Below are 23,216 nucleotides of genomic sequence, written 5' to 3'. Positions count from 1 at the left end.
ACAAAAAATTAAATAAAACATTTAGAAAGTATAAGCTTTATAATGATGCTGTTTTTCTTGGGCATCATGCATACCTATCTGCAGTGGCGGCGCGAACTTTTTTAGTCTTTGAAGCATATTATATATTTTAAAAATGTTGACCACCACCCCCTCATTGGACCGAAATAAGTATCAAGGGACTTCGGCACTTCACCCCCCACCACCAATTAAAAAATTTCTGAATATTATATAGGCCAGCGGTTCTCAACCTTTGCGTAGTGGCGACGATATTTTCCCAATTATTCATGCAACCTTTTTATAAATAATATTCAATGGGGGGACAAAAAATAATTGAACCATTTAACATTATTGGCGACCCAAAATTGGGTCGCGACCCTATGGTTAAGAACCACTGATATAGGCAACTATAAAACCTCAATAATTTCACACATTATTATAATAAAAATAATAATACATTATATATAATATATTATAATTATTATTATATTTAATAATATATTATAATTACATATTATAATATGATATAAATATACATTTTTCTTTAGTGTAGGTACATATTAATGTATAACTTAATTTTATAGAGACATGTATACATTTATAACTGCAAAAGTGGCATAATCACATTTATTTAAATATCAGCTTATCTTTTAATAAATCTGATGACATAGCATATGCGTTAATTGCTTCTTCATAATTGATACTTATATCTCTTTCACAGCTAAGAATCATTAGACTTTCCAATCGGTCTTGTCCAATGGTTGAGCGTAGTCTAGTCTTGATTAATTTAACCTGTATAATAAAATGTACATGAAAGACTATAACTTCAAAGTTCAAACTATTTTTGATAACAAATTAAATAAAATTAATAATTATGTAAGTAACATAATATTACCTTTGAAAATGCTCTCTCTGCAGATGCAGATGAGGCAGGTATTGTCAGTAAACCTTTGTAAGCCAAGTATAAATTGGGGAAAGTTTGACTCAAATTGTAGTTAGATAAAACTTTAATAATTTGTTGTGATGTAATTGATGTATTTTCTTCACCGTCACTATCGGTCGAACTTTCAGAGCATTCATTTTGTTCCTTAGAAATGTTCTTATGCAGTTGCATGGGCAGTGTTCGACAGCTATCAAGTAAACCCTTTAATGATGAGCTCAAAGTTAAATGTTCATTTTTTAAATCGTTTATATTAATTCCAGGTAACCAATCTTCAATTTCATTAAATGCATCCTCTGGTAATGTCTTGCTTATACCATCACTGTACTTCAAAATTCGTTGAGGAGATAATAGACATAAATCTTTTAATATTTCTCTTGACTGGTCGAATCTTGTAGAAATGGACATTACAATAGCGTCAAGGACAATAAAGTATACTTCAGTTTTATAACGGTCATTTGGTGATAAACTTACTTCATCCACAGCTAGTTCTCCTGGCATAACTTTCCGCCGTCTTGGTCGGAGAACTTTAAACTCTGTCTCACGTACGTTATTTTTATTTACAAACAATTTAGTTTCGTCAACTAATTTCAAATATTCTTCGTCTGTTCTAAGACTTTGCAACCTTTTTCTGGAATCGTCGACTAGTGCTAATGCTTGTATAAAATCCAAGTTCTTAGACTGAAGATATTTAGACAGTGGAGAAGTAATTGAAAATATTTTTTGTATAAAAATCATTGTAATAACAAACATATAAGAGTTTATAGCTGTTTCTAAACCTGTTGCTTTTGATAAAGAGTCACGGTCAGAATCATCAGAAGTTTGCAAAAATGTTAATGTTTGTACTAATGCTTTATATTTTTCAAATATTACAGTTAATGCTCTATCATGAGAAGTCCACCTAGTTGTCGAAAAATGTTTAAGACGGCGTATAGGTTTATTTGGATAGTTCTTGTTTTGTAATTCTACAAATTTTGCCGTTCTTTTGCGAGCTTTCATGTATTCATTTAATGCCTGTACATCTCCGAAAAAGTTCCTAGTTTCTAAACATATGTCACAAGTGTCTACAATGACTAAATTAAGTACATGTGCAAAGCACCATATATAAACTGCTCGTGGGTTATGGTTTTGTATATGTGTTCTCAAACCGGAATACACTCCTTGCATTGATGCTGCACCATCATATCCTTGAGCACAAAGATGTTCTTTCCAGTTCAAATTATTATTTTCAGTTATATTACAAAAAACCTGAAACATGCCAAATCCTGATGCATCTTGGGTGGTTGTTAGAGCTAGAAGACGTTCATAGGTTTCTCCATCAAAAACATATCTGACAACTAAGCAAAATTGTTCTAATTTTGATACGTCAGTAGTGGTATCAATTATTACTGAAAATATACCAGCTTTTTTAACTTCACTCAAAATTTTTGAACGAACAATATTTGATAATATACTTAATAGTTTGTTTTGGGTATCGTGTGATAAGAATGTAAGTCGATTTCGTTTGTGCTGTTCAATTGTATTTAAATGGTGTTGTAACGTTGGATGATACTTGGCAAACATTTTAATTAATTCTAAAAAGTTTCCTTGATTGGTTGAAAATGTCGATTCATCATGACCTCGCAGTGCAATATTCTGTCGAGCCATAAATATTAAAGAATCAATAATAACCCTAAGTATTTCCCTGTTTTCAGAAACTTGTATATTAGAACCTTGGATAATTTGTGCATCAATACGATTGTGACTTTCATACAATGCTCTACTTAAAACAGATTGAATATGATCGTTGCAGCTTTCATGGTTTTCAATATTTCTTTTTATATTTCTATAATCTCCAGTCCCATCTGAGGCAATTGTAAGTTTTTGAGCTTTTGGCAAACCGAATATTTTACAGGTAGTACAAAATACTTTGTCAAGAGATGATGAGTATGATAGCCACGAACGTTTGATAATTTCACCACATGACTGTGTTTTAAAATAATATTTTTCATGAAAACAACGAACACTGCCATGAGAGTCATTTGTTTTTGGAAACTGCCAGTTACTCAACTCCATAGGGGAAGGCTGACAAACACCAAGATTTAAGAAATAACCTTTTAAACCATTGGGTATCAACTTTGGCCATTTACCAGGATCATCATCAAACATTACTGTGATTTTATCTGTAATAATATATTTTATCTATTATTCTTTAATTTTGTTAAATTACTACTAATTATTACTTATAAATTACATAAACAGTAAAAGAACTGTTAAAACTAACTAATTAAGTGTTAAATATTTAGTAAATATTTTTAAAAATTTAAGTATTTGTTTCTATTCACCTTTTAAGAGTTTAAATCGCAAAAGTTGATAAAAAACAATACATGTTTCTTTTCACCCCACTCGGCAGGTAAATAGAAACAAAGCACTTAAAAAAATATATAAAATCAAGCATTAAATATTAAATGCTATCCATGGTGCTATATTAAAGTACTCGCAAAGACCCATATTTTAAAGTATCACTCATTATTATATGTAAAATATTCAAGATGCTACAAGCTTTAGAAGTTTATAACTGTTTCTATTCAACACATTTGACGGTAGTTAAACTTTTTAATATAAACTATTTCAATTATTAAAACTACAAAAAAATCATACCACTAAACTTAATAAAAAAAAAATGGATAAAAAATACACAGCTATCTACCTAATTAAAAAATTTATAAATAATATTTATATTTAAAATTTATACCTGACGCCGATGATTCTATACTCAAGCTTGGTGATTCAGTTTCAGTACACATATTTCTCAGCATTAAATGACTTAAATCATGAGAAGATTTAGTTGGCGTTTGCATTGTTTTAACTTCTAACTCATTCTCTTCAACTATAAAATGTATAATTTTATTATTTAATAAAATAAATATCTTAATAATGTTTATACCTGATATCGATGATTCAATACTCAAGTTTGATGATTCAGTTTCAGTACACATATTTCTCAGCANACACTAAACATTAATACAAAAAATTAAATAAAACATTTAGAAAGTATAAGCTTTATAATGATGCTGTTTTTCTTGGGCATCATGCATACCTATCTGTATAAGATTCATATGATGTGCACCGGGTGATTCTTTTATCATTGAACACTCGTTATTTCAAAAAATATATATTAAATTTTACATGGTTTCTACTCTTTAAAATACATATTTCTTTTTCAATATTTTCATCCTTAACATTTTTTAAGTTTTTACTTTTTAGAATGACAATTTTAATTTCATATCTTAAGCAGAATATTTTTCTAAGTATTGTGATACTGAACACTGATACATACGAATTGATTATAGGACGAGGAGTTTATGAATTATAAGTATTCAACGTTTAGACGAGCGGAGTGGTAGGTACTTGGTTAGGTTGGCAAAATGTTGGTCTACTAATCTACTCATCAACACTTTAAACACTTAAAACTCTTATACAATTATAGGCTATTCATTCTAAATTAGATTTTCATTTATCGAAATACTCAGAAAAATAGTTTGCTTTCGAGAATAAAATTAAAATTGTATTTTGCAATTGAAAAAAGTTGAAAACTTAAAAAAAAATAAAAGAGCAAAAAACATTTTAAAATATAATTGTTCATAAAAACGTTATTTTGTTCAATAAATTAAGAATTAATAAAAGGTTTAATAAATTAAAAATTCGACTTTCTCCATTATTTATGTATCTTTGTTTGTTTTTATTTTTTTTTAATGTTTTATTATGTGTCAGAAATCGAGATTTCAGCTAACATAATAAGGTGAATTTCGTAGTATAATTTAATTCAATTGTTTATCGCCAGATGGGATGTATTTAGTTCTTAAACCTGCTACTGAATGCTACTGAATGATTTTGAATTCTTTAGAAATGCGCATACCTACTTTATATTGAAATGTAAACAGAAAAGTATTTATATACTATGAAAAGCAATTTTTTCTGTGAAATAATATATTTTAGTATTTTGTTTAACTTGAGAAATGGAAATTCCTTCAGGTATTTGGAAACAATAAGTCTTATCGCGCGCATAAGCATAAAATATAATTTATTGTAGTACTAAACGAAAATATTTAACTTTAGTTAAAAATAGTGAGCATCCTGTTTGGAATATTTCAGTTAGTAAATATTTCATGAACATTACCCAGCTTGTTCATTTGTATAACTGTACAATTCACTCAATTGTGTTAAAATTATTATTTCTATAAAACACATTAATTACCTAAAGAAAGCTTAGTAAATCGATAAAATGTTTATAAACAATTGCAGGGTGCCCATCGCGGACTTGTCAATATTGCCTTAATTACTTAAATAGAAAGATTTCGTTTTTAAATTAGATTATATTTAATAACTATTAAACAAAAGCATATTAAAAAATATTATTTTAATTTGTAAATACTCACAGACATTCGTTCATCGGTATAAAATATAATTAGTATACAGTATACACTGCGTATATACAAATTAATGTTCACTAATTTATATTACACAATACAAATATACAATTATACATATTAAATACATGTTCGAAATTAAATTTAAATCCATAACTTCAGTTATACAATCGGTTTTTTTCGAGTTATACAATTTCGCAGAACAGTAGACTATAATAAATTTATGAAAAAAAAACGAGCTATATTTATGGATATAATATTGCGTACATATTTAATATAGGTATTATATTATTATTGTACTCTTGAAAAACAGGTTAGAGTTGGAAAATATGGAAATATGTTACAGGAGAAATAATATTAACTCGAAATTGACGTAATAATATATTAAGTATATGATAAATATTAGAGGTGTGAGAGTATACATGCATGTATACTGTGTGTCAAAATATTTATCAATGCGTTTCTTTTTCAATATTCACAGATGACTGAAGGTCTAAAGACGTCAACATTTTATCCAAATCGAGTGGAGCCATATAAGAGAAAATAATATCCGTGACTTTAATATTCGATTTGAATGAAAAGCCAAATATTTATAAGTGCCAATATACAATAATATATTATATTATAATATTATACACCTGCGCACGGAGAATAAACGAAATAAAAGAAAGGATGCTGGAAAAAAGTCGTCGGTATAATATAATAATATCGCACTCGTACCTGGTATAATACATAATATACTTAATATTATTCTATAAACCGACAAACGTTGGATAAAGTTTTTTTTTACGTATGCAATCTAGTTAAGTGAGATTATCTTGGTGAATGAGTCCGACAATATATTGTATAATACATATTATACATTATTATAGTAATAATAAAATAATACCCCAAGTATAAATGACTCGCTTCATATTATGCTAGGTGAATTTTACCTCAGGCGACCCCCCCTACCTGTACATTTTTCGGGGGTAAAAATCGCAGGCGACACCGGTCAGTAAAACCGTATAAGAATAATACCACATCAAAGCACAAATTATTACTAGTTTAGATAGAATTACGATTGCTTGATATGATTATGGTGGTCCGTATTTTTCCTTTGTTTTTATATTTATTTCGTGCACAAAAAAAACTCGATGGAATTTTTTAATCGTTTTGCCTCACTTCAAACGTATGAGGTGCATTATATTTAAAACTAAAACCAAAAGAAAATCCAATTGAATGCTAGATGAGTATTTACAATCAAAACGTTATCCAATAAACAATTTACTATAAAAATGGGGATTTTCATTTGAAAAAAATGGATGTACTACCACAGCACACTCCTTAATTAAGTAGCACAAAGAAATTCAACAGTTTCTTACTATTGCGGCCACATCGGTACCTATTGCATGGGAAGACTACAAAATGGTTGGTGAATTGGTATAGATGGTGTACCACGATGGAGTTTCCACAGCCTTTGCGTGCGCGCAATTGGTTTCAAAATTTAATTAGCCACAACAACTATATAATAATTATTATGGCGATAAGGCGGCATTATGAAGCGAGTTGGTGATACGTTTGGTGGGGGGGGGGGTGTGAATGGGTTGTGTGACAGGGACAGAGGTGAGGATTCGTCATTAATTAACGATCGTGTTTACAGCACTAATGGGATAAGAAGGTCGCGATCCCGACTTATTACCCCGACCGATCTTCTTCGAACTCGAATCACACCTATATCTATATTATTATCTCGTTGTTTATACCGACGTTATTATTCTCCGGGACGTCCGTTCCTTAATTACGTTGTTCGGGTTGCAAATCGAATCATCGTAAACTTAGTTGACTTCCCATGGCTATATGCCTATATACATGCATGCATTAATTGTATTCTGTACGTCACGTTACATAACAACGGCCGATGCAACACTTTCCCACTCCCACTCCACTCTCAAAGGCGCTATACTAGTCCAGCAATGTGTAATGATTTTCCAATAGCATTTCCTGCTTCGGTATCCAGAGATGGCGAAAATAAATGACGACGCTGGTGAAACTGGGTATACGACGTGATAGTTTTTTAACTGAAAAATATATACAGCAACAAAATCTTTTAAACATTTACCTCGGTGGATTATGAGAGAATTATTGTACCTTTTATATCGGAGTGTGGCGTAAAAAAAAAAAAACCAAATAATAATATGAAACACGGTCTTGCGTTTAATTGCATTCTACACTTCGACCAAAATCGTCGACTTTTGTCGATTTGTGTCCAGTTGAAATTATAAAATACTATATGATAGTACTATAATACTATTGAATTACAATTGACGACCCGGCAGCGTTGCTAATATTATTATTTATTACCAATGAAAAGTGCTATGGTGCATTGGTTAATAGATTTATAATTTATGAGTTTATTAGTATACCGTGTTCGTGTATCACTACTATGGTACGGGCTTTAAAAATATTTTATCACTTAAGGATGATTTTTATCGTTACTCTCCTACTACAATAAAAGTGTGTTCGTTATAACTACTGGAAATACTCAAAATCTATAGCGGTGACCCAGTGTAGAGATTTGAGTTTTAACCTAACCTAGAAAAATGTTACCGTTAGTGGTTGTTTCAGCAAAACTGTTTGTTATGTCATTGTCTTTTGAAGCTGTCGAGATGACGTGCTATGTGTACCATTTTAGTTTATCAGAGAAGCTTGATTTTGAGCAAACAGAGAAATTAACCCTTATATTGAGTAAAACTTGTGAGTATTTACATAATATTTGTATTGATGAATAAACTAACCTATTGTATTAATCTTCTTTGGATATTTATAATTTAAATTTGTTATAGAAATTAAGACAAAGTAATTTTTCAAATTTAAAACCTTAAAGCTCCATGAACAAGGAAAAATTCGATTAATAAATATCACAAATATTTATTATTTACTTATTTTTCTTTCTATATTTAATTACGTACATTTAAAAATAAGTTAATTAAATCATCCTTTAAATACACAGTTATAGAGCAAAGCTTACTACTGTGCTTGTATACTGTTACATAAATACATAATATAATAAGCAAGTTGTTTGTTATAGTATTTGAAAAAAAATAAGGAAGTAGGTAGGTAAGTAACCTAGACATAGAAAAGTAATAAAAAGTGAAAAACAACGTTATTATATATTCAATTATGATTCAGGATTCACTTTCTTTTGTTTCAGGTTAGGTATGAGGGATCTAATAATATTTCTTATCATTTACGGTTATTTACTATGTATTAATAAAAATCAGGCTAGTATAGAAAACAGTTCTTCTGTATAGTAGGTACGAGTGTACCTGCAGAAAAATTAGTAGGCCACTGATGACGATGACTTATTACATTTTAATTCAATGATAAATAATTGCATACGAAAAACGATTCTGAGACCTGAGTGGATTTTTGTCAGCCTATAAATTATTACTAAGTTTAATTTATTATTTATTTTAATATTTTATATTTATATTGATATTATAGTACCTAATTTATTGTACTATATTATTAGAAATACTTTATGAATAAGTTCATGGTATAAATAAACAAAAGTTAAAAATGAATCTAAATATTTTTTTCAATTTCATTGTGTATTGGGAAAACAGATTAACAAAACTAGCTCTGGTGAAAACAATTTCCACCTTCCGATTCGGGATATAAAGATATAGTTTTATATTAGTTATTTTAATTTTTCTAATTAATTAATTTTGGTATTGAAACTTTATTCACTAGTATAGTTTACTGTATAGCGTATACAATGATAAGTACGATTTCTACTGATATTATAAAATACACTTCACTTAAAGCAAAACTTATACGAAATGTTTGGAAAATACATACAATCTGATAATAGTAGTCCAGCTCCACATAGGGGGTAATCGCTTAACCATCAGTACGACAGCTCTCTCAGTATTAATCTGTCTTTCCAGAAGTAAAATATGAAAATATACTTTAACGTTTATGTATAATCCCCACAATACTTTTGAACGACTACAAAATTACTACAATGGTTCTTCTTCGTTTATATAACTAATTTCGAAAAATTTGAGCTCTAAGTGTACAAACAAAATTGTGCTTATGTATTTTTAAAATTCTTAGGTTTTAGTAAGAACTAATTATAAGAAACTTAGTTTACATATTTAAATTTGAACAAATTTTAAAATCTTGTACATTTTTAATAACTAAGTAATTTTCAATTTTTCGTAATTTTGTCAAAAAATCACTTTATGTGTTACAAAAACTGTTATCATTGAATGGTCGTGTCTACTTTCATTAATAATACAAATAAAACCATATTTTGTTATTTTGTGTTCCGATTTGAAATAATAATAATAACAAAAGCACTCACTATTTTATTCAATATTCGTGGGGCGTAATTAAAAAACTAATAGGTACCTCAGGTAGTCAGGTAATTGAACTTCATTATGTTTTTCATTTTGTCAAATAATTAATTAAAAAAATACCGACATTAACAATTTTAATTTTAATATTATGTGCATAAATTATTCATAGCGCATAAAATACTTTATTAACTGTTTTCGATTAGATGAGACATACCTATTTCTTTATTTTTTTCTCATTTAAACATAAAATAATTTCTTTTTTTCTAATTAATGTTTTAGAACTAACATATATTTTTCTATTATCTATCATTAGTTTATCATATATAAATGAATAATATTATGAATATTCACATTAAGTTACGTAGCCACATAACTCATAAGTATTATTCAATATAATCATATTATCATCTATTATGTAATGAACTTGAATATTTTTAAAAAGTAAAACTTAGTTTAAGAGCATTAATAAAATGTTTACCCAAAGGTTTTTATTTAAATAATAAACGAGAGGTTTTTAACATAAAAATTTAAATATTTAATTTTAAAAACATAATATTTTTTGTCGTAAGAAAAAAGAGAACAATTTAAAAATATGATATTTTTCAAATAACAAAAATTAAAAAGGTGTTTAAAAACCTTCATTTACACAGTAGATGTTCAACTATTGCAATTATAAAATGTAAAACTGTTTGAACAAAAAACATTTTACTAGAAAATAAAATATATTTTTACTCGTATCTAATTAAAAAGTTATTCGAAATGAATTTATAATCAGTTCAAAGAGAAACAAAAATGTTGTTTTTTTTATATATTATAAAAATTCACTTATTATATTTGAAACATGATTCTTTTTTAACGTTTTTAATTGTTTTTTTTTTCAATTTTATAGCTAATTTAATATACATTTTAAATAATGAAATATATATTTAATTTAACTACCTAAGTGGTTAATAATCATACTTTTGTACAACAGACAAGTGTAGCAAATCATAATTATGTTTGTAGTCATACAAATTATATTATGTTACGTTTTTGTCCAATTGACTGTCAACTATGATGAGATCGTGTTTCTTAATAGGTAGGTACGTTAAAAATAACTAATTTAGAAATACAATTTACATAATTAAGCATCAAATCAGAAGTGTATTGCTAGAACTAGTTACTGCGTTCTTAACGGTGTAAAAAAGTGCATCGTAAGTACTATTATTTAGGAAGAAAAATACTGTTGAATTATAATTAGAAAAAATCATACTTAAAAATTGAAACTAGTATGTGTAGAAATGCAGTTACGGGACACTTAAAAAAAAATCTTTTTTGATAATCTACCATAAAGTTCTTTTGGTGCTAATGATTACGTGTAAAATTTAATTTGTAGAAATAGATTCGTTCAATAATGTAAGTTGTTCATAATAATTTTGCGGTTTGAGTATATGGCGGCCGTGTGGACGGGCTCCGTTCAAAACCGCAAACTTACCATTCATAACCACAAATTTTATACATAATTTAATCCTACGTCTATGAAGTTGGTCCACCTACGCCGCACAATCCATTCAAAATCTATGCCTCATTTTGCAGGTAAAAGGTAACTTACTTGAACTGGAGAGTCCATTCCCGAAATTTGCTCGTTATTCCTTTCACCCCAATTCAAGGGTGGGTAACGTCAAGAATTCCACCTAACTTACTCAAAACCGTCCAAAACGGTATCTAAAGTTTCGTCTTAATTTGCTTCTTCTTTCAGGTCCATTCTAGAATTTATTGTCCTCCAAAGCTCAGATATGAGCTTTCAATATTATGAAGTTGGCCTACACCCTACACAAAACCGTGTATTGAATTTGTTAACCATAAGTATAAATACTGAAATTGATATACATTTTTAAAACCTCGAAAATTAGTAAGACATTTCACTTGACATTCTTCGCAAAAATTTAAACTTTAAACAATTAAAACAAAAAATTGTGATTTACGATTTCTAGTTATTTTTAACTGCAATAATACAATTCGTAAATAGCAGCCAATTTTTTTTATCGACATTTCAAAAAAAAAAAAAATAATCAGAAAAATCGAAAATTTCAATTGTTTATAAAAAAGTAGCTAAAAAAAATGAGAAAATATTTTGAAAAATTTACCGTGTAAGTATAGATAACGCAATATAAACATTTAGTGTTAATTTCGAGCAGTGTTAGTTATTCGATGTTGAGTTATAGCGAAATAAAGAAATCGATTTTTCCAAAAACTGGATTTGCGTTAAATTTGCCGCTTTTCCATTTTTTTTATGTTTTTCCTAATGCTTTTAAAAAGTACTAGGATTTTTCTAATTTTAATCTCCGTATTGCTCTAAGGATATTAAATTTTCAACGGGAAACCACCCCTGAAGTCAAAAACTGAAGCATTAATTTGACGTGTTGTCGTGTAATCACTAATCATGTATAGTTATTAATGTAAAATCAATACATTCATCGAAGAAAACTGAGTGTCAATAATCTAAAAATCTACTCGTATTTGTATTTTGTATGTATCTGCAGTAAAACGATTTTATTTAACTTTGTCTAATAATAGCACTATTATATGTTTATATAGATAAATTAAAAGACTTTAACATTATCTATGCATTAAACAAACCTAATTTATAATAAATAATTTTTTACTTAATCTAATGTTGATATATAAATATATAATAATTTGTAAGAATTGTGTTTTTTAATCATAATTTAGTAGGTATATAGTGTGTAAACTAAATATTAATTAAAGTCTATATTGCTAATTTGTTACTAAATATTGAGGCAAAAACATTCTTAAATTGAGTTTCACATTACATACGTGCACCCGTAAGTATTATTGACAAAGATATTATATTATTGTTCATTTACAACTTATTGAAGAATCAACCATATTATAACGTCGTAACATTGCTATAATAAATCATCTCCAGCTTAGTTATTAATATTTAGATTGTATAGAAAGCTACTAAAACCTATTGAAACTGTCTTTTAAAATATATATTATGATAAAGCCATGGAAGTATGTATACCTATAACCTATTTACCTATTTAACGCGGTCTGAAAATGGTTAGAAATTCGTATCTCTAACCATTCAAAAAATCTAAGCACACCACTGCATAAGTTTAAAATGTCTCTCTAATATCAGAGACTGGTTGTGAAAATATACATTATATCAACACATAATTCTCATGGATTTTAAAATTTTGTTTTTTATCATTTAATGATTCAAGTCCATTTAGTGTATATATTTTAAGGTTTATTTTTTATTATTTTTTATTACAGCTGCTTATAATACATATAAGATTTATTTTCATTTTAGATTCTGAGCGGAGCGATGAATGTATTGATTTTACAGCGATGTGTGTTTTTATATTTAGTTTTTTTTTTGTGTCGGTCATCACGGTTTCTTGCAGTAAAAGTGCTTCGATTTTCTTAAACCGTACCGTTTCTGGTAGGAAAGTGAATATTGTTGGTGCATACGGGAGGTCAACATTTAAATCTCCCAATAGTTTTCAAAAGCAACAGGAAAAACACAAAAAATTAAGGAAAAACGAGAATTTTGACGCAAAAACATTTTTTGAAAAAATCGATTTTGGTTTTTAGTGTAGTAACTCTAACAAAAATGACCGTAGATACATGAATTTTCACTGAATATTTGTGTAAGCATTTTCTATACACTATAAAATATTCCAAATATTTTGATTTGTGTTGAACTATTTATAGGTAAATTACATTTTCGATTATTGTTTGTTATTTTTAAACCCAAGTCGATAAAAAAATGTTCGATCTGTCAAAAAACTTAAAAATGTAATGCAAGGTTCCTTGTAAGTTGTTGTTAATGGAAATTTAAAAAAAAGTTGATTAATTCAAAAACCAATTACTGTAGACACTTTAAATTTACACCGAATGTTTATTTCATCAATTCATATATATGATACAATTTTCAAAATATTCTGACTTGTTTTAGTTTTCAAACGATGAACATTTCCATTTTTTTTTTTGTATAAATGTTAATACAATTTTATTGGTTGGGTTAAAAAGCATAAAAATTTAATACAAGGCTTATGATAACTTGTCAAAATGGCAGTTGAAAAATATTAAAAATACATATTTTTCTATAAGCATTTAAAGTTCAAATGTTGACAATATTTATCAAGTTGAAAATTGAAAATGATTTTATAGTTACAAATGTATAGAATGTTCAATTTGTATAGCTAGGGATTGAAAATTTAAAACAAGGTTCCACTTAAGTAGTTTTTTCCATAACTAATAAATCTAAAAAATATAGGTATGAATACAGTTATGTTTTACAGAAATTTTAAGTTCAAATTATAATAGTAGTACAGAGAATAATGGTTATCATTTTGTTGTAATTCTTTTCCAAAACAGCCCAATTTTACACAGGTATATTTAATATTTTTCCAGCATCACTGATAATTTAAGTATAATATTAATTCAACTAACAGGCTATCGTATTAATAATAAGTAATAACAATGTAAAATATCCTAAACTGACATAATATCCTCTCCGCTCAGAATCGTTTTTCATATCCAATGATTGGATATCATTGAATTCATATTTAATACCATCCATAACAGCGACCTCTTATACACCTAATATACAGCAGGGGGACATCCACTTACCCGCTTTTTTTTTCTAACTGGAAATTTAATGAGTAATACAAAATTATCAATTCTTACATTGTCTTTGGTCTGTACTATTATTATATGGCCGACTGCAAACCTTTTATTTCATTTTTGTACATATGACAAACTGAAACCATTGTTATTTAAATAAAGTTTGTTATTTTGTTTATTTGTTAGGAGTTATTACAGTTTTTATTAACAAATAGCTGGTATTTATTTTTATTTTTCTCATAAAACTTCAGTTCAGAATCTTGTTTAATATTTTCATTTTTAATTAGATTGGCTATAATTTATAACAAACATCTTCATATTTGAGATATAAGTGTGTGATAACAGTATTAACTTAACATACCTATTTGATTATTTAGAACAGTTTTGAAATATTCAGTGGAAAATAGCATTAACAGTTTATAACGGTTATAAATTTCAATAACAAATTATCATCACTCTGTAGATGAAAATAATTCGTGCCTACATCAGATTAATAAAGTCACCCCAACACTACTATTTATGTCACCTCTCAATAAAAAATTGCTTATAAGATATTGAAAGAAAATCATATTATAATACAATTTGAATCATAAAGATAAGCATGTATGATATAATTTATTGAAGTAAATATAAAAGTATACTTTGTGCAACTAATTATTAAATGTTGTTATTTTTCATTCAACAACTCACAGTTCAAATAATTTATAATAAATTGGAACATCACTATTATCATTATAAGGCTTAATATATTTATTACTAACATGAGAAAAAAAATTAATTATATCCATGAAGTGCAGTTGCAATATATAATCTAATAAAATATTTCAAGTTTACCAAAGTCACTCGCCCCATCATCATTGCACCCCAATTTACAGTAATAATAAAAAAAAATTCATCTGTGATCAAGCTCCAATAGAAAAGGTGCTACTACATTATTTTGTTGATTTATATTGAAACTACTAAATTTATTTTTCATTATGTTTAGATGGACAAAAAACAGCGTTGGGATTATTTTTAATTTTTTTGAAGACTTGAGACAACAATAATCAAAATAGGTGCTTTTGGGAATATTTTTTTAAAGCAGCTGAAGTAAGTAGATATTTAATTTTCTTTGTTAATACTAGTAGTTAAAAATTGATTATTTAGTTCTCTGCTAACTATGTTATTCTTGTTTTTCAAAAAACTACATTTATTTGTACAAATTAGTAAATTACAAAATGCAGGTACGTTTAGTAGTTCAGTTGATAGAATTTTTCTTAATATTAGGATTAAATTATTTAATAATCACAATAATTATAATATCATTTACAAATTAAATAGTTTACACATAAAGTATTTATTAAATATTTTAAATCTATTTAATACATTTCACATTTATCTTGTTGATGTAGTTTATTCTTGAAATCGTTCTAGTCGTCATTGATTATAAATTTGAATTATTTAAATGTACAATTAATTAATAAAGTCAGTTTTGTAGATAACAGTATGGTATTAAGATGAATTACATATAATGTGATTTATAAATAAATTATAATCTTTTATTTTATAAAAAAATAAATACTTAGTCCATTGGCTGGAAGACTTTGATCATATCCCCGTCAGAAAGATTCTTTGAATATGGGGTATCGGTTTCGTTAATTATATCTCCTTCAAATTGAAATCTCAATGATTCAAGAATCAATCTCTAAAATAAAACAATTTTTAATGAATTAAACAAAATTAAGATATAAGCATTAAACTAGCACAAACACTTAGTTAATATTAGCTGTAAAGATAAATAAAAATATCTGATATTTAAAGTCAAAATGACAAGCATTTTTTAAATATGATAACTTGTTATTAACAATCTAACATAGATAATGTTTCCTGTATTAGTACACCATTTTAAAGGATACCACATACTTGTTGTCTTTGTCTCACAAGTTAGTGTCTCAAAAAATGTACGTTTAGTAATTCACATAAAAAATATTTAGTTTTAATATTTGTGAATAAACATACAAAACAATATTTAAATCTCGAAAGCTAGATGTTAGCATATAAAATCTTACATTAATTTCAACGTCTTTAACAAATAAAAACAATAGACGGTGTTATCACCAATAATATAATGTTGAGCACTAATATTAAAACTAACAAAACTGCAGTTGAATGCAAATTTGATCTTGTTAGCAGTTAAAATGTTAGACACTTGTAATAAATAAGGGCATGGTGTTCCATGGTGTTCTATCATGCATAAATATTAAAATTATTAATATTGATAATATTAAGTAGGCTAAGTAAAAATGTATTTAAGAATATTTAGTATTATGTCTAAGTAATTAAGTCTTAGCAGATGTAGCAAAACAAAAACTAGGTTAAGCGATAATATAAGTCATAGTACTAGACAAATGTGGGGTCAGTGGTGGTAATCGTGTGGCTCGATTACCCCCAGTGTTATCAAATATGCTTATAATATTATTTGTTCGTTTATTGCATACATCAAAGTAATCAGCATATATGACAAAGTGGAGGCCAACTTGTGGCTCATTACTCTATGACCATTGCGGTTGTGTGTGTACACTAATTTTGATTTCTTTTTTGTGAGTGAATGTGTGGTTTGGTACCTTTACTTTAATGTTATTACTTTATTTTTTGTGCATGTTTGTCCGGGTATATTAACCCTTGGCATAATTTTTGTGAAAACGAGTTTTTGTATTGACATGTGAACGTGAAGACGCTATTTTTTGTTTTCATGTATGTAAGTAATATACATGCAATTTTAGATTTACCTTATCGCTTAGGTATTAAATATGTGAAACGAGTTTGGACTTGGTGTGTGTGTGCCATATGCATTTAATATTTTGGTAAACAGGTACTTTAACAGCTACCTATACTGCATTATTGAATATTTTGAGAATAGAAACTTATGTAGCGACATACAAAATGTCAACATTAATGTACACATGTATGGGTGACTTACCCTTTATTTTAAAGAAAAGAAATTATATTAAGTATTTAGTCCTCAATTTAGATAGTACATTTTAATGGAATTATCATATTAATAATAATTTTACAACTACTTTTCGAACAATTTATTTGCTTTAGCTTTATAAATTTTGGTATATATCATGCTATGGTATTTTGTTTTGGGGTCTAAGAGTCTTATATTCATTCTTTAAATATTACTTTAAATAAAGTACCTAACCAAATTTATATTTAATATACCTAAGCTTACCAACAATGAGTTTTGTACACAATGTTTGTAATCTACTTAATATTAAATGTTTATATTATAAGAATGCCTTTTTATACATTTAAAAATAATACTGTTTATGTTAATCATATTTATAATACATTTTCATAAAACAAATATTAATTTAAATGTATCTCTTTACCACAGAAATTTTTGCATGAAAAAAATCTATTTCAATTGCAATCAAATGATGTAGAATACTTAAGATAAATAAATATAATTTGAATAATATAAATGATTTGAAATCGTCCCAAAATAATGTTGATCTTACCCAAATTAATTTATTATTATTAATCACAAATTAATGTAATTTTTTAACTATATTTTATAAATGTTTATTATTTTCAATAATTGAATTCAATTACAACTCCTCAACACAAGCTATGCTTATAGAAAATATCTTTGTATTTATGTTACATAGTTACTTATATAGTTATAATTTATATTGATATATTTAATTTATAATATACTTAAATTTTAAAATTTAACAAAAATTGTTATTATTGTACCTTTTTTTTTGTTGATGCAACATACTTCTCATTTCAAAATGAAACTATTAATTTAATACCTAGATTGTTAAATTGTTAGTGTATAAGCAAATTATGGTGATAACACATTTAAAGTATTATATTATGTTAAAGCTTTTAAATAACACCTTTCTTTTGTAGCATCTTTAACTACATTTTGTTATTTGTAAACAAAAGTTTAAAAAGTTAAAAATATTGTTTTTATTTTTTATCGTTTATAGGTATGTTGTCATTTATTTATTTTACACCCTTATGGTTGACTTGGGCTTGTAGTTTTTTTTTTTTATAAATAATGTTTATATTTGCACAGGCTTACAAAATTCTTTTTAACCTTGGCATTAATAATAATTTCAATATGATTAAATGATTGTGACAAAATAACAGATCAGGAAATTCAAAACACTATCCACCGTTCATCACAGTTACACCAAAATACAAAAATATTAAACCAATCGAAACATCAAGTCATAACAACTCACGTGATCCAATGATAACAGTTTTTTTGGATGGTGATTACTAAATTTATATTTAACAACCACTTCTTTGGGAGAAGATCAATAAACATAAAAACACTTCTTTCGTTGACCACGCAATAGCATAAACTTCAATTTCTTTTTATGTACAAAACTCATATCATTTGAATTTCATTTTTGTCTATCGTAATTATTTTAAAATTTGAGGACATATTTTATGTTTTATTGGGGTGTGTTGTATCATGCATAAATGTAAAAATAGTTAATAATAATATTACTATGTTAAGTAAAAATGTATGTAACAATACTTAGAATTAAGTTAGTCAGTAAGTTTTAGCAGATGTAGCAAAACAAAAACTAGGTTAAGCTATAATATATAAATCAAAGAACTAAACTAGACAAATGTGTTGTCAGTGATGGCGATGGTGTGACTCAATTACCACCAGACACTAGTGTTTATTAAATGTGCTTATGATATTATTTTTTTATTAATTGAGTAGGTACGTTAAAGTAATCGGAGTATACGACAATGGCTATAAACATTTCTAGTGCGCCGACGACTAATAGTAGTAATGACTAAGCGAGTTTAAATGGTTTAATATTTTAATTTTGACGTTTAATGTCTTTACTTTGTTTGCTGATAATCAGTGAGTAAATTTTCACAATGTAATTGATGCCTAAATGAATTCTTGATTCAATACATCCCATTTATAAATAATTTTTGATTTCAAATATCTATTACTATTTACATGGTCTTTTATTCCAAAAGTCAGTAACTGGAATTATAATGGATAGAATTGCAATAGTAAATATTTTATAATAGTTCATACTTACAGTTACATTGCTATAAGCTATCATTAATTTCTTGAATTGACATGTATTTTTCATTCTAAATTGAGTACAATATTCACCTGGTCCCATGACTGTTAACGTTATTGGAGAACCAGGTTCAGGAGCAACCTATAATACATGACATTTTTTTAGCATTGATAGTTGGTATAAAAACTAAAAAAATTTAAATTTGTACTAAAATGTTCTCATTTTAAGTACTCTGCAAACGTTTAACGTTATACGATACAAACATAATATTAAGCCAACCCGGTCCACTATTGATTAGTATCAATCACACGATTATGAACTAATAAAATCTGTTTGTCGTCCTAAGTCAGACGACTTATTGTGCCAAATATAATTAATGTTAATAGTCATAGTTGTGTCAACAGTATTGAGGTGAATCAATGATGGAAGTAAATTTCTAGTTCGATTTCAATAGTGTGTGGATGATTAAATGAATATTATCATCGGGCGACGATATATTTCTCTATCGTTTCAACCAGTTTCTATTCGGTATCACGAACGGACGACGCCATGGGTAGTGGGATTTGCACCACTGATGTATTTTCGAAAACCTCGATTGTTTGATAAGGCAGAGATAGCCAGATAGTTATTTGCGAAATAGGATATTGCGAGCAGCAAATGAAAAAACAATTAAATAGTCGGCAAACAGGATTAGAACCGACGCTTTGAAACACTAAACTAAGAGAGAAAAATTGAGCGGGCAGAACGCTTACCGAGTTACAAAGACGGAGACGGAACCGGTCTCAGTAAAAACACGTGTTATTATTTTACTGCGATATACTCGAACTCGTGTTGATACTTACTCTTACGTCCATGTTGATTATTCTTGACTTGACTTTAAGGGAGTTACCAAATTGGTGAACTAACTTACGATACCGACCAATATGACACCAGTCGCCACAGGTAAACAAAATGAATGCAGCGGTTAATCGTATACTCCTTTCGTCAAGAGACCTGGACCATTTCGCGCATGCGGCTCACGGAAATACAGACGCTCCGTCAGATATCCCCTCTTTACGACTATTTTGTATACGTAGTGAGTTCAAATAGACGTTCGTGTCGGCCATTTGAATATTATGCTATGTATTAAACCCATGATAATAATATAATAATATTCTATTATAAAGTACTTACAGAATTTTTTTTTGTATTAATCATTTAAAAAATAACACAAAACGCTCTCGAACATATGAATTGAAATCACTACAAAAAACATGACACTGTAAGTGTTCGCGCGAGTGCAGCGCGATCTTGTGGCACGTCTGTCGCATACACCGTTCCCATTATCAGCTTGAGTTCTGTTATCTGATAGTCGTTTTTTGTTCATTTTTCATTTTTCAAATTTCATATTTTCGTATATTCTTATTTATTATGGTCTTCTCCACTCGATCTATCTTTATTTTGCTTTCATAGATTTTTATAGTGTTTCTGCTGTGCGGCAGTGTCATCAATTTTTGTGCTAAACGTATTATTTTATTGTATCCTGATGACACTGTCCGCAGCAAAGTCTATAAAAGGCTGGACGCACTAACTATGCTGCCTTTTTCTCTATATTTCTTCGGCCTGAAGACGCCCATCGTTTATTATTCATATATATATTGTTAAAAAGCACATGTGCCGTTTTTCATGCCGTAAGTCGAAGTCGTTTGGAAGATTCATCAAACTTTCCAGTATAATTAAATGAGTAACGTATTGTTCCTAAATTCATATTATTTACCATTATTATAGTATACTTTTCCCAGCAGGGAGGTCATTTCATCTCATCTTTGTGGTTTTTGTTCCTGTGGACTGTGATTTACTCGTCAGCGGTTACCTTTAAGTGGTCGCACGTGTGCGGTTGTCATTATTTTATATTTCTTTTTTTGTATTATTATTATACATACGTCCCCGGCACGGTTGCGTGGGATGAAATCCACCGCTTAAAGTAACTACCTGTATTGTGTCTTGTGAGTAGTTTTGTGTATATCATTTTATATCCTGGGCCAAGTGCCTATTTATTTATATTAATTTGTTTAACTGAGGCCTATTTATTATGTTATATTAGTTTGTATATTCTGGCCTATTGAGGCCCACTATATTATAATTAAATTATTCATAAGACATAACATTGTGCATTATATTCATTACACCAGTCAGTGCTAATCAAGCACACATTTATATTATATTATTACATTTAGGGCTAATAAAGCATATACATTATACACACATTTTTTATATTCATTTTTTATTGCATTAATTTATACATTGGCCAACTGAGGCATATACTATATTAATTAATATTGGATTATTGTATTACATTTTATTTCATTATTTAACCTATTGTGAAAGCGAATTCAGTATTATTTCATTTGTATTAACTCTGAACGCTAGTAACGATAACATTTTGGTGACCTCGGCGTGATATTATAATATTATAGTTTCATTTGTTTTAATTACTGTCAATTGTTAATTAGTATTATTATATTTTCTATTAACTGTATTGTTACTTCTGCCAATCAAGTAGATTTGTATATTTTGTGATTCATAATATCACAAGGTTGCTGTTACATCGCATTGAAGGAAATATACTGTTATGGCTCGGTTAGCAGAATTGAAAAAACTTATAGAGAAATGAAGTTCTATGAAGTCATCAATTGAAACTATAAAAACTTATATGGAGACTTTCAATCCATCAGTTCAGTCCATTCGCCAAGTTTCAACACGCATCACAAAACTAAATGAACTCATGGATAAATTAAGTTCAGTTCAAGATCATATTATAGATCTGGGTGAAGAATATAAACAAGAACAGGATGATGAAAATGAACGATTGCATGCTGAAAATACTTATAACACATTAAAGTCTGAAATGGAAGAACTTGTCGCCAAACAAACTGATGATAATCTCACAAATGTGGCATCAACTTCACACTTATCTGTGGGTGACTCAGTCAGACTTCCAACAATACAGCCTCCAGTTTTCAATGACAAGCTAGAAGATTGGTCATCATTTATCGACACATTTAATGCGCTATTTCACAATAACACTGCTCTTAATGATGTTCAAAGACTTCATTACCTAAAAACGAGTGTATCTGGTACTGCTTCTGACATAAGGTTGCTTATGATGAGCTCATTCGTCAGTATGAGAATAAGGTCCTTACAATACAATCTCATATACGTGCCTTGTTACAGTCACTTAAAGTTAATACTGCTTCAACCGTGGAACTAAGAAATTTACATCACCATGTGTCATTTCACGTCCGTGCACTCAAAGCCCTGGGACAGCCAGTACAGTTTTGGGATGCATGGTTAGTGACACTCATCTGTGGGCAGCTAGATGCAACAACTTCTAGTGAATGGCAATTGAGGCAGGATACCAAGGAATTACCAACTTATGCCAGCATGGAATTGTTCTTTTCTAAGCGAGTGTCTGCGTATGAAGCTGGAATGATTTCTAGTTGTTCAACAGACAAATCATCAAATATAAAATTATGAAACCATAATAACAAATCATTCTTCACGCAGGGATCTAATGTCAAAGTGACAAAATGTCCACTTTGTTCTGCTCCTCATAAACTGTATTTTTGCGATCAATTCAATAAACTACCAATACATGACCGACGGCAGACTGCCACAAAACTCTCGCTTTGTTACAATTGTTTAAATGCGGGGCATCGCGTTTAATCATGTTATTTTCCTAATTGCCTGAAGTATCGATTACGCCACAATTCTAAACTACACGAAGACAAGGGAGTTAGTCAAATTCCAAAACCAGTCATTGCCCAAGATCCTAACGCTGAAAATAATGATAACA

At 28.3% G+C, this 23,216-nt stretch overlaps 2 protein-coding genes across 4 annotated transcripts; both read right to left on the bottom strand.

The window, feature by feature from the left end:
• Window positions 1-564: 564 nt before the first annotated feature.
• Window positions 565-11,301, bottom strand: LOC111035849 (zinc finger MYM-type protein 1-like). The gene is made up of 5 exons (XM_022317640.1): window positions 11,284-11,301; window positions 3,864-3,930; window positions 3,672-3,806; window positions 893-3,099; window positions 565-789 (listed from the first exon to the last, which is right to left on the bottom strand). Exons 1-5 carry the CDS (start codon window positions 11,299-11,301, stop codon window positions 625-627), a joined length of 2,592 nt encoding a protein of 863 aa, XP_022173332.1. The 3' UTR covers window positions 565-624.
• Window positions 11,302-15,647: 4,346 nt separating this feature from the next.
• Window positions 15,648-20,448, bottom strand: LOC111035859 (small ubiquitin-related modifier 3-like). Of its 3 annotated transcripts, none has more exons than XM_022317655.1 (3): window positions 20,224-20,448; window positions 19,397-19,522; window positions 15,648-16,014 (listed from the first exon to the last, which is right to left on the bottom strand). In XM_022317655.1, the coding sequence occupies exons 1-3, from the start codon at window positions 20,233-20,235 to the stop codon at window positions 15,892-15,894; spliced, it is 261 nt and encodes an 86-aa protein (XP_022173347.1). In that variant the 5' UTR covers window positions 20,236-20,448; the 3' UTR covers window positions 15,648-15,891. The 3 variants fall into 3 exon arrangements, with proteins under 3 accessions (XP_022173347.1, XP_022173348.1, XP_022173349.1); XM_022317656.1 differs by having other exon boundaries at window positions 20,134-20,228; XM_022317657.1 differs by lacking the exon at window positions 20,224-20,448 and adding an exon at window positions 19,645-19,937.
• Between the last annotated feature and the right edge of the window lie 2,768 nt (window positions 20,449-23,216).

Source organism: Myzus persicae, unplaced genomic scaffold (assembly GCF_001856785.1).
Source record: "Myzus persicae strain clone G006 unplaced genomic scaffold, MPER_G0061.0, whole genome shotgun sequence".
NCBI lineage: Eukaryota > Metazoa > Arthropoda > Insecta > Hemiptera > Aphididae > Myzus > Myzus persicae.
The sequence above is the reverse complement of the archived record's forward strand: the minus strand, read 5'-3'. Positions and strand labels throughout refer to the sequence as shown.